The following is a 15,476-nucleotide window of genomic DNA, read 5'->3' on the forward strand; positions in this document are numbered from 1 at the left end:
CTACCAGAAGTTCAAGAAATCGGTGTTCAGATTGGAGGCTACCCAGACGGAATATAAGGTGTTGCTCCTTCAACCTGAGTGTGGCCTCATCACAACAGTAGAGGAAGCTATAGACTGACATGTCGGAATGGGAATGGGAAGTTGAATTAAAATGGGTGGCAACTGGGAGATTCCACTTTTTCTGCTTTCGAGAATTCGATAGATTTCAATGAGATCCCCCCCCTCATTCCTCTGAATTCCAGTGAGTACAGGCCCAGAGCAATCAAACGCTCCTCATATGATAAGTGTTTTAATCCCGGAATCATTTTCGTAAACCTCCTTTGAGTATCAGCCTATCCTTTCTTAGATAAAACTGCTCACAATACTCCAAGTAAGGCATCACCAGTGCTTAATAAAGCCTCAACATTACATCCTCACTTTTACATTCTCGTCCTCTCAAAATGAATGCTAACATTGCATTTGCCTTCCTCACCACTGACTCAACCTGCAAATTAACCTTCATAACAACAGCTCCGTAAAGGGCAATGGAAGCTGCCTACCTCAAAATAACTCCAAGAAAATAGAAACCATAGAAACCATAGAAACTACAGCACAGAAACAGGCCCTTTGGCCCTTCTTGGCTGTGCTGAACCATTTTCTGCCTAGTCCCACTGACCTGCACACAGACCATATCTCTCCATACACCTCCCATCCATGTATCTGTCCAATTTATTCTTAAATGTTAAAAAAGAACCCGCATTTACCACCTCGTCTGGCAGCTCATTCCATACTCCCACCACTCTCTGTGTGAAGAAGCCCCCCCTAAAGTTCCCTTTAAACTTTTCCCCCCTCACCCTTAACCCATGTCCTCTGGTTTTTTTTCTCCCCTTGCCTCAGTGGAAAAAGCCTGCTTGCATTCACTCTATCTATACCCATCATAATTTTATATACCTCTATCAAATCTCCCCTCATTCTTCTACGCTCCAGGGAATAAAGTCCTAACCTATTCAACCTTTCTCTGTAACTGAGTTTCTCAAGTCCCAGCAACATCCTTGTAAACCTTCTCTGCACTCTTCCAACCTTATTTATATCCTTCCTGTAATTTGGTGACCAAAACTGAACACAATACTCCAGATTCGGCCTCACCAATGCCTTATACAACCTCATCATAACATTCCAGCTCTTATACTCAATACTTCGATTAATAAAGGCCAATGTACCAAAAGCTCTCTTTACGACCCTATCTACCTGTGATGACACTTTTAGGGAATTTTGTATCTGTATTCCCAGATCCCTCTGTTCCACTGCACTCCTCAGTGCCTTATCATTAACCCTGTATGTTCTACGTTGGTTTGTCCTTCCAACGTGCAATACCTCACACTTGTCAGTATTAAACTCCATCTGCCATTTTTCAGCCCATTTTTCCAGCTGGTCCAAGTCCCTCTGCAGGCTTTGAAAAACCTTCCTCACTGTCTACTACACTTCCAATCTTTGTATCATCAGCAAACTTGCTGATCCAATTTACCACATTATCATCCAGATCATTGATATAGATGACAAATAACAATGGACCCAGCACTGATCCCTGTGGCACACCACTAGTCACAGGCCTCCACTCAGAGAAGCAATTCTCTACCACCACTCTCTGGCTTCTTCCATCGAGCCAATGTCTAACCCAATTTACCACCTCTCCATGTATACCTAGCGACTGAATTTTCCTAACCTCCCATGCGGGACCTTGTCAAAGGCCTTACTGAGGTCCATGTAGACAATATCCACTACCTTCCCTTCATCCACTTTCCTGGTAACCTCCTCGAAAAACTCCAACAGATTGGTCAAACATGACCTACCACGCACAAAGCCATGTTGACTCTCCCTAATAAGCCCCTGTCTATCCAAATGCTTGTAGATTCTGTCTCTTAGTACTCCCTCCAATAACTTACCTACTACTGACGTTAAACTCACCGGCCTATAATTTCCCAGATTACTTTTCGATCCTTTTTTAAACAACGGAACAACATGAGCCACTCTCCAATCCTCCGGCACTTCACCCGTAGACAGCGACATTTTAAATATTTATTTAAATTTTGGACAGCCAGATCGAGCCATTCAACTGGACTCCCTCACTCAGCACTCCTAAGGACATCCTGTTTGTAGGTCAGATTGCAGCTGGAGTATTGTGGCCAGTTTTGGGCCCCTTATCTAAGAAAGGATACACTGGCATTCGAGACTGTCCATTGGAGGTTCATGCCAATGATCCTGGAAATAAAAGGATTAACGAAAGAGATACATTTGTTGTCTCTGGATCTGTGCTCACTGGAGTCTGGATGAATGAGGGGATGATCTCATCGAAACCTATCAAATATTGAAAGGTATAGACAGAATAGACATGGAGAAGAGGTCTCCTATAGTGGGGAAGTCTAGGACCAGAGGACACAGCCTCAGAATACAAAAACTTCCCTTAACAGAAATGAGGAGGAGTTTCTTTAGCCAGCAGGTGGTGATTCTGCGGAATTCATTGCAATAAATGACTGTGGAGGCCAAGTCATTGGGTACATTTAAAGTGAAGCTTGATGAGGTTCTTGATTAGTAAGGGCATCAAAGATTAAGGGGAGAAAGCAGGAGAATGGTTTTGGTAGAGACAATAAATCAGCCATGATGGAATGGCAGAGCAGACTAGATGGACCAGATCACCTAATTCTGCTCCTGTGTCTTATGGTCTTATTATTAATTAATGCTATTATATCCCACAATGACCAATCTACCGTATCCTGCTTCCTGACTGGTTTGTTAATTTACTGTTTAAAAAAAAATCCTGAATATACTCTATGAGCTGGTTCTCAAGCCTCATTAATTATCCAACTAATGTCACCTACAATTATTACAATATGTTTCTTGTAAGACTCCATTATTTGCTGACTTAAGCTCTGAACTATGATATCTCAGATGGCTGGTTTCTTTTCCCAGAGGGTATGCATTTAAACTGAGAGAGAATAAGTTCAAAGGAGATATGCAGGGCAAGATTTTTTTACATAAAGCGTAATGGGTGCCTGGAATGCATTACCGGGGTTGGAGGTGGAGGCAGATATGCTGGAGGTGCTTAAGAGGCTCTTAGAGAAGCAGCTGAATGTGCAGGGAATGGCGGAATATGGGCATTGTATAGGTAGAAAGTATTAGTTCAGTTTGGCATTTAATGACTAGTTTAATTAGTTTGGTTAAATGTCATGGGCCAAGTGGCCTCTTCCAGTGCTGAAGACATATACCCAGTGTTTCAGAAACAGCCTCTCAAACCCTTCACTGCCAGACCCTTGAAAGCTCCACAACCCATGAACGCTACCAGACCATTCCTCGCTTCCACTATCTACACGTTTGTTTATTGTAACTTATTCTCAGTGGCCAATTTATTAGATACAGGAGTGGCATGCAGTGTGGTCTTCTGCTGCTATAGCCCATCCAATTCAAGGATGAATGTGGTGTTCATTCAGAGATGCTCTTCTGCACACTACTGTGGTAACACATGGTTATTTATATTACCATCACCTTCCTGTCAGCGTGAACCAATCGGTCATCCTCCTCTGAGCTCTCATTGACAAAATGCTTTAGCCCACAGAACTGCTTCTCAATGGATGTTTTTATTTTGTTTTTCACACTTTTTTCTGTAAACTCTGGAGACTGATAACCCTGTCCTGATGAAGGGCAGAAATATCCCACCACAGATGCTGCTAGCCTGCTGGGTTCCTCCAGCATTTTGTAGCGACTGTTGTGCATAAAATCCCAGGAGATCAATAGTCTTTGAGATACCCAAACCATCCTGTCTGACACCAACAATCATTCCATGGTCAAAGTCACCATTTTGATGTTTGATCTGAACATCAATTGAACATCTTGATCATGCCTGCATGTTTTTATGCATTGAGTTGTTGGCACGTGATTGGCTGATTAGATATTTGCATTTACAAGCAAATGTACGGGTGTTCCTAATAAAGCAGCCACTATGTGTATGCTGGTTGTTTTCCAGGGGCAGCAGGAAGTGTCGAAAGAATCACTGAAGGGGAGTCTAGTGTCTCTGATATATTGAGCTGTGCCCACAACTCCCTACAGTTTCTTGTTGTCTTGGACAAAGCAGTTGCTGTACCAACTAGTGATTCTTTCTATGGTGCATCAGTAAAAAAATTGTTAAGATTTATCAGGGACCTGCCAAGTTTCCTTAGAGTAACCATGGATTAACATTAGGTCAGATCTTAAATTTGACTATGATTTAATATATACCTAATCAGTAAATTAATTGGATTTTATAGATGGTGCAGAATGAGTCTAAGGGGTCTTAACTTATCTTTGAAATGGAATGTCTTACAAGACTCATTGGAAGCAGCATGTCCTTCCAAATCTAGAGTTTACATAAGCTCTGACCCCATCACACTCTCAGGCAAGTGAACAAGAAATATTCCAGCACCATGAACTAACTCAGTACTTCTGTCTTCATTTGCCAAAAGTGGTGAAGTAAATTAAAAGAATCAAATGAAGAGCGTATCTGAATTTCGGAAGTATGCATTAACCAGATGTACAAATGTATCTAATAAAGTTTCCACTGAGTGTATTTCAACATCTAGTTGACCATTACACTTGTAAAAGGGATGATCACTTAAGCAGAGTACAGAAGGCTGCAGATCATTGTAAAATAGTTTCAGTTAACTGCTTTACAAAGGGATAGGACAAGCAGCAAATAAATCCCAGAATTTAGTAACTTATCTCTATATCTTAACGGAGAGAAGGCAGATATCATTGCTATTTTACTTAGGGGAATGTATCTTTAATATCATAGTCAAACAAACCTACCCATGGACCTTACCTGCTGCATAAGTAGTAAGTAATAAGTAATAATTGGTTTCTGGTTTATTCCATGAATACTGATTGGTCCTTACATTGTCAGTGAAATCTCCAAGTACTAATTCCACAATAACCCTGTCATATCAAGGACAGTCATGCTGCTGTCATCAAATCTGTAAATTTATGGTTCGTCAAAGTCCTCAAATAATTTAGAATTACAGATGCAATGTTTCTGGGGAGCATTGGAACTCACATCTACTTACCTGCCATTATATCTCTCTCAATCCATTCCCTCTCCAGTAAACCATCTAATTGTCTCCTAAACCCATTTAAGCTGCCTGCTTGACTATCGGTTCCCTAGCAACACATTCCACAGCATTAGTATATTACAAGTGAAAAATTCTATTTGGCATCTCTCCTTGCTCTGGAACGACTAAATTTTAATTTGCTTTCCTTCGCATTTAACCTCTTTGACATGATAAGCAATGTGCAACAACCATCTCTTTCAGAATGCCAATTAGTTAACTTTGAAGTTCTTTCTCCCAAAAGTAAATAAGGCACAAGCTCTTTTATCATTTGTCACAAGTCCCTGATGTAATGTTTCACTGGCGACCATCATTAACTTCTCATTGGCTGCGAAACAGAAAATCTAGGAGAGGAAAGGAAGATCAGCAATCGTTTGTATCCAGGCACACAGAACTCAAACCAGGAATGTTAGTTGACGTTGAAAAAGCCACTCAGTGAGATCAGATCTTGGGTTCCATTTCCCCTAGTTGATCTCTGAAAGTCAGATACTCTGCTTCACCTACAGGCATCAAAGAGTCATAGAGTACAATAACACAGAAACAGGCCCCTCAGCCCATTCAGTCTGTGCTGAACTGTTACTCTGCCTTATCCCATTAAAATGCACCTGAATCACAGCTCTGCATACCCCTCTCATTCATGTACTTATCAAAACTTCTAGTAAATATTGAAATCAAACCCGCATCTACCACCTCTGTTAGTAGCTCGTTCCACATTCTCACTACCCTCTGAGTGAAGAAGGTCCCACTCATGTTCCCAATAAATATTTCACATTTCATTCTTAACCTTTAACCTCTAGTTATAGTTTCAAACAAGCTCAGTGGAAAAAGCTTGCTTGGATTTACCCTACCTATATCCTTTTTTCCTATTGCATTTCTCTATAAGCTCTCCCTCCCCTAATTCTCCTGCAACGCCAAGGAATAAAGTCCTAACCTATTCAACCTTTCCCTATAACTCGGATCCTCAAGTCCCAGCAACGTCCTTGTATATTTTCTTTGCACTCTTCCTTATTATCTTTCCTGTGGGTGAGTGACCAGAAGTGTAAATAATAGTCAATTCCAGTTAATTGGGATGCATTAGAACCCACACATTTTAGCCTAATTAAGCAGACACCCCAATTAGCTTAAGTTTCATGGAAGTAATTAAAAAGTTAAACATAAGAAAAAAATTAAGTAACAAATTATGTATTTAAATTAAATACAGAACAAATTAGAACCTCACCAGCAGTACTACAGCATTATAAAACTGTGTATTAGTTCCTAATAATTATCAACAGAGGAATTCATCCTGCGTACGCAATGAAGAAAATCAACAGACAGACCCCTATTGCAGATAATATACTGTCTTCATACAATGCTATCAGCAATTGGATCCTCTAAATCTTCATGTTCATTGTAACATTCAAGAGGATTGTCAGTACCTTCAAATTACAGTATTCATAGTCCTAACTTGAAGTAGTAAAATTGTTTCATTTACATTCCCAGCCGTTTATATCTCCAAGCCTGAATTGTTGAAACTACAGTGAGTAAAACAGTTCAGAATTGTTTTATTGCCTATTTATCACCAATTGTCAGTGACAAAATTCACTGCTTTTTGAACACCATCACACACTATTTAAAATCTATTTGTTCCAAGCACAGTGCAGCATCTGCCAGCCATACAAGTGCATGACTGACACTAATGAGAACCTGTACAGCAACAATCTCCTAACCTAAGTAAGCAGCAGAGTATTCCAAACAAATGAAGAGAATCCCGGCATTTTTTTCCAATTTGTTTTAATTTTTTTTTTAAAAGAGTTGTCCCAGATAAATGGCTGCCCTGATTAGCCGATGGCCCAATTCACCAAAACCCACTGTACTCCAAGTTTGGCCTCACCAACATCTTATACAAATTATACATAACATCCAAACTCCTGAACTCAGTACTTTGATTTATGAAGGCCAAGGTACCAAAAGCTCTCTTTATGACCTTATCTACCTGAGACAGCACTCTAAAGGAATTATGGATCTGTATTCTCAGATCTCTCTGTTCCATTGCACTCCTCTGTGCCCTGTGTCACAAGTAGCTCACTGTGAAGGTCCTACCCTGATTTGTCCCCCCAAAGTGCAACACCTTTCATGTGTCTGCATTGAATTCCAAATGCCATTTTCCCACCTATTTTTCCAGCTGGTCCAGATCCCTTTGCAAGCTTTGACAGCCTTCCTCATTGTCCACTATGTCCCAATTTGGTGACATCCGCAAATATGCTGATCTAGTTTACCACGTTATCACCCAGATGGTTGATATAGATGACAAACGTCAACGGACCCAGCACCAATCGGCACGGTACATGACTAGTCAGAGGTTCCAGAGAGGCAACCAGCAAATATCATTCTCTGATTTCTCCCACGAAGCCTATGTCAAATCTAATTTACTACTTCATCTTTAATGCAAAGCTACTGAATCTTCTTGAACAACCTCCTGTGAGGGACCTTATCAAAGGCTAATATGACCCTATCTGTCTTTGACACCACTTTCAAAGAATTATGGATTTATATTCCCAGATCCCTCTGTTCTACTGCACTCCTCAATGCCCTACCAATCTCTATGTAAGTTGTGATCAATAAATAGTTAGACAAATCAGCCTCATTCTCTGGGCAGCTTAACCTCAAAGTTAAAGTTCAAAGTAAATTTACTACCAAAGTATGTATATGTCACCATATACTATGCCAATAAACAATTTCTTCAATGCATTTTCAAGAAAGTAAAGAAATGCAATAAAATATATGAATAAAACTATACATAAAGACTCACAAACTGGCTGCTCAAATACACCAAGACTACTTGTACAATATAAATTATTGACACATATAGAACCAATGAATGGAGACTAACTAACTGTGCAGGTTAGAACATAGAACAGTGAACACTTCAGTACAGTACAGGCCCTTTGGCTCATTATGTTGTGTTGACCTTTTAACCTACTCTAAGATTAATCTAACCCTTGCCTCCTACATAACCCTCCAATTTTTAATCATCCATGTGCAAAGAATGCTCATATGTTTTTCACAATGTCCATTCGTGATGGATCAGGTGATTGCTGTTCATACCTTTACAGGCAGGTTTGGTCTGATTCCAAGAACCATTCTTCATGCAGCGGAGAGTGGAAGATGAAGCAGTTTCCATCCAGAAGCCTGGGTTGCACTGATATATCACTGTCTTATTATAGGTGAAGTCATTTCCCAGATGAATGCTATTAGCTAATGCACCTGGGTCACCACAGTCAATAACTGCAATTAATCATAGATAGGAAAAAAAAGACAACAATTAACAAATTACAACAACAGTCTTCTTTTCCTCATTAAAGACAAGATGGTTATATTTACTGTTCAATAAAATCATAAATGTAATGCTGGTAGATTGGAAGATTATGATTTCATGATTATTGTCCCATGATCAGGCTTCTCAAATTTCTTTCAGGAGCTGATGAAGGGTCTTGGCATAAAATGTTGACTGGTTATTCCCCTCCACAGATGCTACCTGACTGCTGTGTTCCTCTAGGCTTTTGTGTGTATTGCTCCGGGATTCAGGTTATCTGTAGAATCTCTTGTGTTTACAAGTCATTCCTCTTCCCCTTCTTTTTTATTCTGACCTCTACTCCCTTCCTTTTCAGTTGTGAGGAAGGTTTCTGTTCCAAAACTTTGACCGTTTATTCCTCTCCACAAATGCTGCCTGACCTGCTGAGTTCCTCCAGCCTTGAGTGTATTGCTCTAGATTTCCAGCATCTGTAGAATCTCTAGTGTTTAAGCATGTACCAAGAGCAGCTTCTATCCCACTGTTATAAGACTATTGAATGGACTTCTTATCCAATAAAGTTGAATTCCTGATTTCACACTCTACCTTACCAAAGCTTTGCACCATATTATCTACTTCTCTGTAAGTATGACACTACACTCAGTGGTCACATTATTAGATACACCTGTACTCCTGTTCATTCATGCAAATAGTTAATCAGCCAGTCATGTGGCAACAACTCAATGCATAAAAGCATGAAGGCATGGTCAGACGGTTCAGTTGTTGTTCAGACCAAACATTAGAATGACTTTGTGACTTCGACTGTGGATTGAATATTGGTTTGTGTATCGCAGGAACTGATCTCCTGAGATTTTCGCACACAACAATTTTTAGAGTTTACAGAGAATGGTGTGAAACACAGAAAAAAAACATCCAGTCTGTGGCATTTCTATGGATGAAAACACATTGTTAATGACAGAGGTCGGAGAATGGCCAGACATGTTCAAGCTGACAGGAAAGCAACAGTAACCATGCATTACAACGCTGGTGTGCAGAACAGCATTTCTGACTGCACAACATGTCTCACCTTGAACTGGATGGGTTATAGCAGAAGTCTACATTAGGTTCCGCTCCTGTACCTATTAATGTGATCACTGCTTGTATATGCTGTATTCAGTTAATACCTTTTCCTTTGTACTGTGTATCAGCTTACTTATGTTTTGAAAAGATGTGTATGGGAGACATAAAAAAAGTCTTTCACTGTATCTCGGTACATGTGACAATCATAAAGTGATTAGGAGTTGTTACTATTAGTTTTAATTAAATGAGGAGAGTGCAGTCATACAATAACGACAGTGTGCAGTCAATTGTCCCTATCTACCTCCCTATCAAGCACCCAATGGGACCAACTGACGGAATGCTTCATGCAATCTTTCATTTTGTTTGTTCTCTGGAGTCTATGCTGCAAATTAAAATCATGATTTGAGAATTATACAACAATGTTAAAATTTCATTATGAAACACTGGTTCTGAATACAAGGGAAGATATGAAGCAAAGTTAAGTTTACCACTTCTAACTTTCAAATAATTACAGAACAGATGAAGCAAGTTTAATTCTTGTTTTTCTTGAGGGTCATGTCTCACTTAATTTAAATAATGTGAAGCAAAGATGAATATATAATCAAAGTTCAAAGTAAATTTATTATTAAAGTACTTATGTGTTACCATATACTACCTTGTGATTCATTTTCTTGCAGGTATTCTCAGTAGAACAAAGAAATACAATAGAATCAATGAAAAACAACACACAAAGTTTGACCAACCAACACACATCAAAGTTGCTGGTGAATGCAGCAGGCCAGGCAGCATCTCTAGGAAGAGGTACAGTCGACGTTTCGGGCCGAGACCCTTCGTCAGGACTAACTGAAGGAAGAGCTAGTAAGAGATTTGAAAATGGGAGGGGGAGGGGTCACAAAGTTTGACAGTCTGTGCAAATAAAATAAATAAATAAATAGATAAATAATTCTGAGAACATGAGTTGGACACCCCTTGAAAGTAAGTCCATAGGTTGTGAAATCAGTCCAGTGTGGAGCTGAGTGAAGTTGTACACATTTGTTAAGGAGCCTGATGATTGAGGAATAATATCTGCTCCTCAACCTGGTGATGTGGAACCTAAGGCTTTTATACCTCCTTCTGGATGGTAGCAGTGAGAAGATAACATGGCCCAGATAGTGGGGGCTCCTGATGATAGATGCTGCTTATTTTTGGTAAATGTGCTCAGTGGTGAGGGGAGGGGGCTTTTCCTGTGATGGACTGGTCTATACCTTCTGCTTTTTATGGGTTTTTCCATTCTTAGGCATTTGTGTTTCCAAATCAGGCCATGATACAACCAGTCAGGATAACAGTGATAAGAGTGCATCTTACTGAATGTTATCTATGTTTTCTAGTGCCATTTATTGTCTCTCTTTTCAATTCCTTAGATCATCTCTCTATCATAATATATTTTTATTTGTTTGGATTCCTCAGATAGTGTCTTCACCTTTCACCAATGCCGTGATTCATTTTTCACACTATTGTGTGTGTGTTTTTTAAGCTGCATTTTTTTTTCTTTCGACCATATTGATAATGGATTCTAAAAAGTGAGATTCTAAATCAAGACTCCACTCATTTCATTCAGTTGGATTAGTTTGGTTGTGAAAAATTATAGTCCTTCTTTCTTGTTTAATCACAAGGATTTTATCTCAGGCTATCTAAGGCTATTCTTCTCATTAAAACAAACTAGGGCAAACAGCCCTACATGTCAATCTTTCTGACCTCTATTGTCATATTTCTATACCGTTGCCTGTGATGAGCACCACAATTCATTATTTTCTAATCCAGTTACAGCAAAATGGAATAGGCTCTATCTATGCTTCTCTCTGCCTCAGTAAAACAGCCAATTTAATCAAATACCCTTCTTACCCTGAACATTCACCCTTCTCGCCTCTCCCATCGGGTAGAAGATACAAAAGCCTATAAGAATGTACCACCAGACTCAAGGACAACTTCTACCCCATTGTTAAGAATACTGAATGGTTCACTAGTACAATAAGATGGACTCCTGACACACCACAATCTACCTTATTATGATCATGCATTTTACTTCTAACTGTAACATTTCATTCTCCATTCTATTATAGCTTTTCCTTTGTTCTATCTTATTCCACACTTTCACAATCCTTTGAGTGAAGAACTTCCCTATTGTGTTCCCTTCAAACATTTCATTTTTCATTCTTAACCCATAACCACTAGTTGTAGCCTCAGAGGAAAAAGAAAAATCTGAGTGTGGCTTTACTGTATCTATACTCCTCATAATTGTGTACCTCTATCAATTTTCTTCCCATCTTCTACATTCTAGAGAATAGAGTCCTAACCTATTCAACCTTTCTTTATAACTCAGGTCCTCATGTTCTAGCCACCTCCTTGTAAATTTTCTCAGCACTCTTTCAATCTTATTTATTTCTTAATTGTAGGTAGGGAACCAAAACTGCACACATTACTCCAAATTAGGCCTTAACGTCATCTTATACAATTTCAACATAACTTCCCAACTCTTGTACTCAATGCATTGATTTATGAAGGCCTATGTGCCAACAGCTGTCTTTATAACCCTATCTAACTGTGACGCCACTTCCAAGGAATTATGGATCTGTATTCTTAGATTACTCTTCTGCTCGTCTGCACTTCTCAATGCCCTACTGCTCACCATGTAAGACCTACCCTGGATGATCTCCCAAAGTGCGAACTCTGACACTGTCTGCATTAAATTCCATCTGCCATTTTTCTATCTGGTCCAGATCCCCCTGCAAGCTTTGATAGTCTTTCTTGCTATCCACTGCACCCACAATTTTGGAGTCATCCTCAAATTTGCTGATCCGGTTTACCACATTATCATCTGAATCATTAATATAGATGACAAACAACAAAGGACCCAGCACTGATCCCTGCAGAACACCACTAGTCATGGGCCTATAGTCAGAAAAGCAATCATCTACTACCACTTTCTGGCTTCTCCCATGAAGCTAATGTCTAATCCAATTTCCTACCAAGCTACTGAAAAATGTTTTCCAACCTCCCATACAGGACCTTGCTAAAGGCCATCTAGACATCATCCTCTGCTTTGTCTTCAAATTTGCTGGTAACTTCCTCAAAAAACTCTACAAAATTGGTTAGATATGACTTATCATGTACAAAGCCATATTGACTATCTCTAATCAGTCCTTGTCTATTCAAATACTTGTGGAATTAAAATGTGTGGCCACTGGGAGATCCTGCTTTCTCTGGCGGACAGAGCGTAGGTGTTCAGCGAAATGGTCTCCCAGCCTACGTCGGGTCTCGCCAATACATAGAAGGCCGCATCCGCATCGCACCTACGCTCTGTCCGCCAGAGAAAGCAGGATCTCCCAGTGGCCACACATTTTAATTCCACGTCCCATTCCCATTCTGATATGTCTATCCACGGCCTCCTCTGCTGTCAAGATGAAGCCACACTCAGATTGAAGGAACAACACCTTATATTCCGTCTGGGTAGCCTCCAACCTGATGGCATGAACGTTGACTTCTCTAACTTCCGTTAATGCCCCACCTCCCCTTCATACCCCATCCGTTATTTATTTATTATTATTATTATTTTTTTCTCTCTCTTTTTCTCCCTCTGTCCCTCTCATTATTCTCCTTGCCCATCCTCTGGGCTTCCCCCCTCCCCCTTTCTTTCTCCCTAGGCCTCCCGTCCCATGATCCTCTCATATCCCTTTTGGCAATCACCTGTCCAGCTCTTAGCTCCATCCCTCCCCCACCTGTCTTTTCCTATCATTTCGGATCTCCCCCTCCCCATCCCACTTTCAAATCTCTTACCAGCTCTTCTTTCAGTTAGTCCTGACGAAGGGTCTCGGCCCGAAACGTCGACTGTACCTCTTCCTATAGGTGCTGCCTGGCCTGCTGCGTTCACCAGCAATTTTTATGTGTGTTGCTTGAAGTTCCAGCATCTGCAGATTTCCTCATGTTTGCAGTTAGAATATCTTCAAATCACTTTCCCACTACTGATGTCAGGTTCACCTGCTTATAATTTCATGGCTTATTCCTACAGCCTTTCATAAATGACAAAACAACCTTAGCTATCCTATAATCCTCTGGCACCTCACCAGTGGCTAAGTATGTTTTAAATATGTCTGCTAGGACCCTTGCATTTTCTACACAAACCTCGCACAGGGTAAGAGGAAACACCTTGTTAGGTCCTGGGTATCTATCTACCCTAATTTGTCTTACAGAAAATACCTCCTTTTCCTCTGTAATCTGTATGGGTTTCATGAACTCACTGCTGCTTTGACTCTGTGTCTATCTCTCTAGTAAATATAGATGCAAAAAACAAATGAGAAAATCTGCTGATGCTGGAAATCCAAGCAAAACACACAAAGTACTGAAGGAACTCAGTTGGCCAGGCAGCATCTATGGAAAATAGTACAGTCGGCATTTTGGGCTGAGATCCTTCAGCAGGACCGGAGAAAAGAAGATGAGGGGTAGATTTAAAAGGTGGGGGAAGGGGAGAGAGAAACACAAGGTGATAAATGGCTGTAGTAGTGGGTCTGGGTAGCAGGCACATGGTTGAAGAGTCGGAGAGCAGCAACTATCACAGGGGGAGAAGTGAGAGAAGGTTTCACTGAACTCCTGTCGAAGGGAAGATTTAAACGTCTTCAGGGTAGGCATCCCTGGAAGAGTCTTTGCAGTCTAGTAATCCAATCACAAACAATCTCAAAAAAATCCATTTGAGATCTCCCCCCACCCCCCACATCTCTTTCAGCTCCACGCTTAGATTACCACTGCCACCCTGATCTTCCAGTGGAGCTATTTGGTCACTTGCTGTCCTTTTACTCTCAATATACATATCTGTCGAAGCCCTTAGGATTCTCCTTCACCTTGTCTGCTAGAGCAACCACGTCTTATTTTAAACCTCCTGATTTTCTTCTTAAGTGTTCCGTTGCATTTCTTATACTCCTCAAGTACATCATTTGTTCCTACCTGCCAATACCTGCTCTGCACCTTCTTCTTTTACTTACCCAGGGCCCCAATATCTCTTGAAAACCAGGAACATGCAAACATTGTACTGTCAAAATTTCACTTCTGAAGGTTTCTCATTTTCCAAGTACACTTTTGCCAGAAAACAACCCTATTCTAATCCACACTTGCCAGATCCTTTCTGATACAATCAAAATTGACCTTTCTCCAATTTAGAATCTCAACCCGAGGACCAGACCTATCCTTTTCCATAATTACCTTGAAACTTATGGCATTATGATGACTAGATGCAAAGCTTTCCCTTACACAAACTTCTGTCACCTGCTCTATCTCACTCCCTAATAGGAGATCAAATATCACACTGTCTCTAGTTGGGATTTCTTTCAGTTGATTAAGGAAACTTTTCTGAACACATTTCACAAACTCTTTCCCATTCAGCCCTTTAACAGTATGGGAATCCCAGTCAATACAGTATGTGGAAAATTAAAATCATCTAATATCACAGCTATGTGTTTCTTGCAACAGTCATCGATCTCACTACAAATTTCCTCCTGTAAATCCCGCAAATTCTTAAGTAGTCAATATTATACAGTAATCCCTTTAATATGGTCATACATTTCTTATGCCTCAATTCTACCCATAAAGCCTGACTCCACAAGCTCTACAGTCTGTCCTGACTGAGCACTGCCATGACATTTTCCCCGACTAGTCATGTCATCTCTGCTCCCTTTAATTCTTCCTGCGCTATCATATCTAATTCCACGTAACCCCAGAACAATGAGCGGCCAGTCATGACTGTCCTACAACAAAATCACTAATGGCTTCAACGTCATCATGCTGATCCATGCCCTGAGCTCCACTGCCTTTTCTATAATACTCCTTGCATTGAAATATCCACTGCATTGCTCAGAACATCAGTCCCATCGTGCTCAACCTTTTGCGTACTGCAGAAGGGTCTCGGCCCAAAACATCAACTGTACTCTTCTCCGTAGATGCCACCTGGCCTGCGAGTTCCTCCAGCATTTTTTGTGTGTTGTATGTAG

The 15,476-nt window shown here is 40.4% G+C and overlaps 1 protein-coding gene across 1 annotated transcript in view; it reads right to left on the minus strand.

Annotated features, from left to right (window-relative positions):
- The window catches only part of csmd1a (CUB and Sushi multiple domains 1a), a 2,254,753-nt gene that overhangs the window by 65,622 nt on the left and 2,173,655 nt on the right, over window positions 1–15,476 (minus strand). The window contains exon 59 of the mRNA XM_072251121.1: window positions 8,199–8,378. Within this exon, the coding sequence (XP_072107222.1) occupies window positions 8,199–8,378 (180 nt within the window). The remainder of the gene's footprint in view (window positions 1–8,198; window positions 8,379–15,476) is intronic.

This window comes from Mobula birostris, chromosome 2 (assembly GCF_030028105.1).
Source record: "Mobula birostris isolate sMobBir1 chromosome 2, sMobBir1.hap1, whole genome shotgun sequence".
NCBI classification, from domain to species: Eukaryota; Metazoa; Chordata; class Chondrichthyes; order Myliobatiformes; family Myliobatidae; genus Mobula; species Mobula birostris.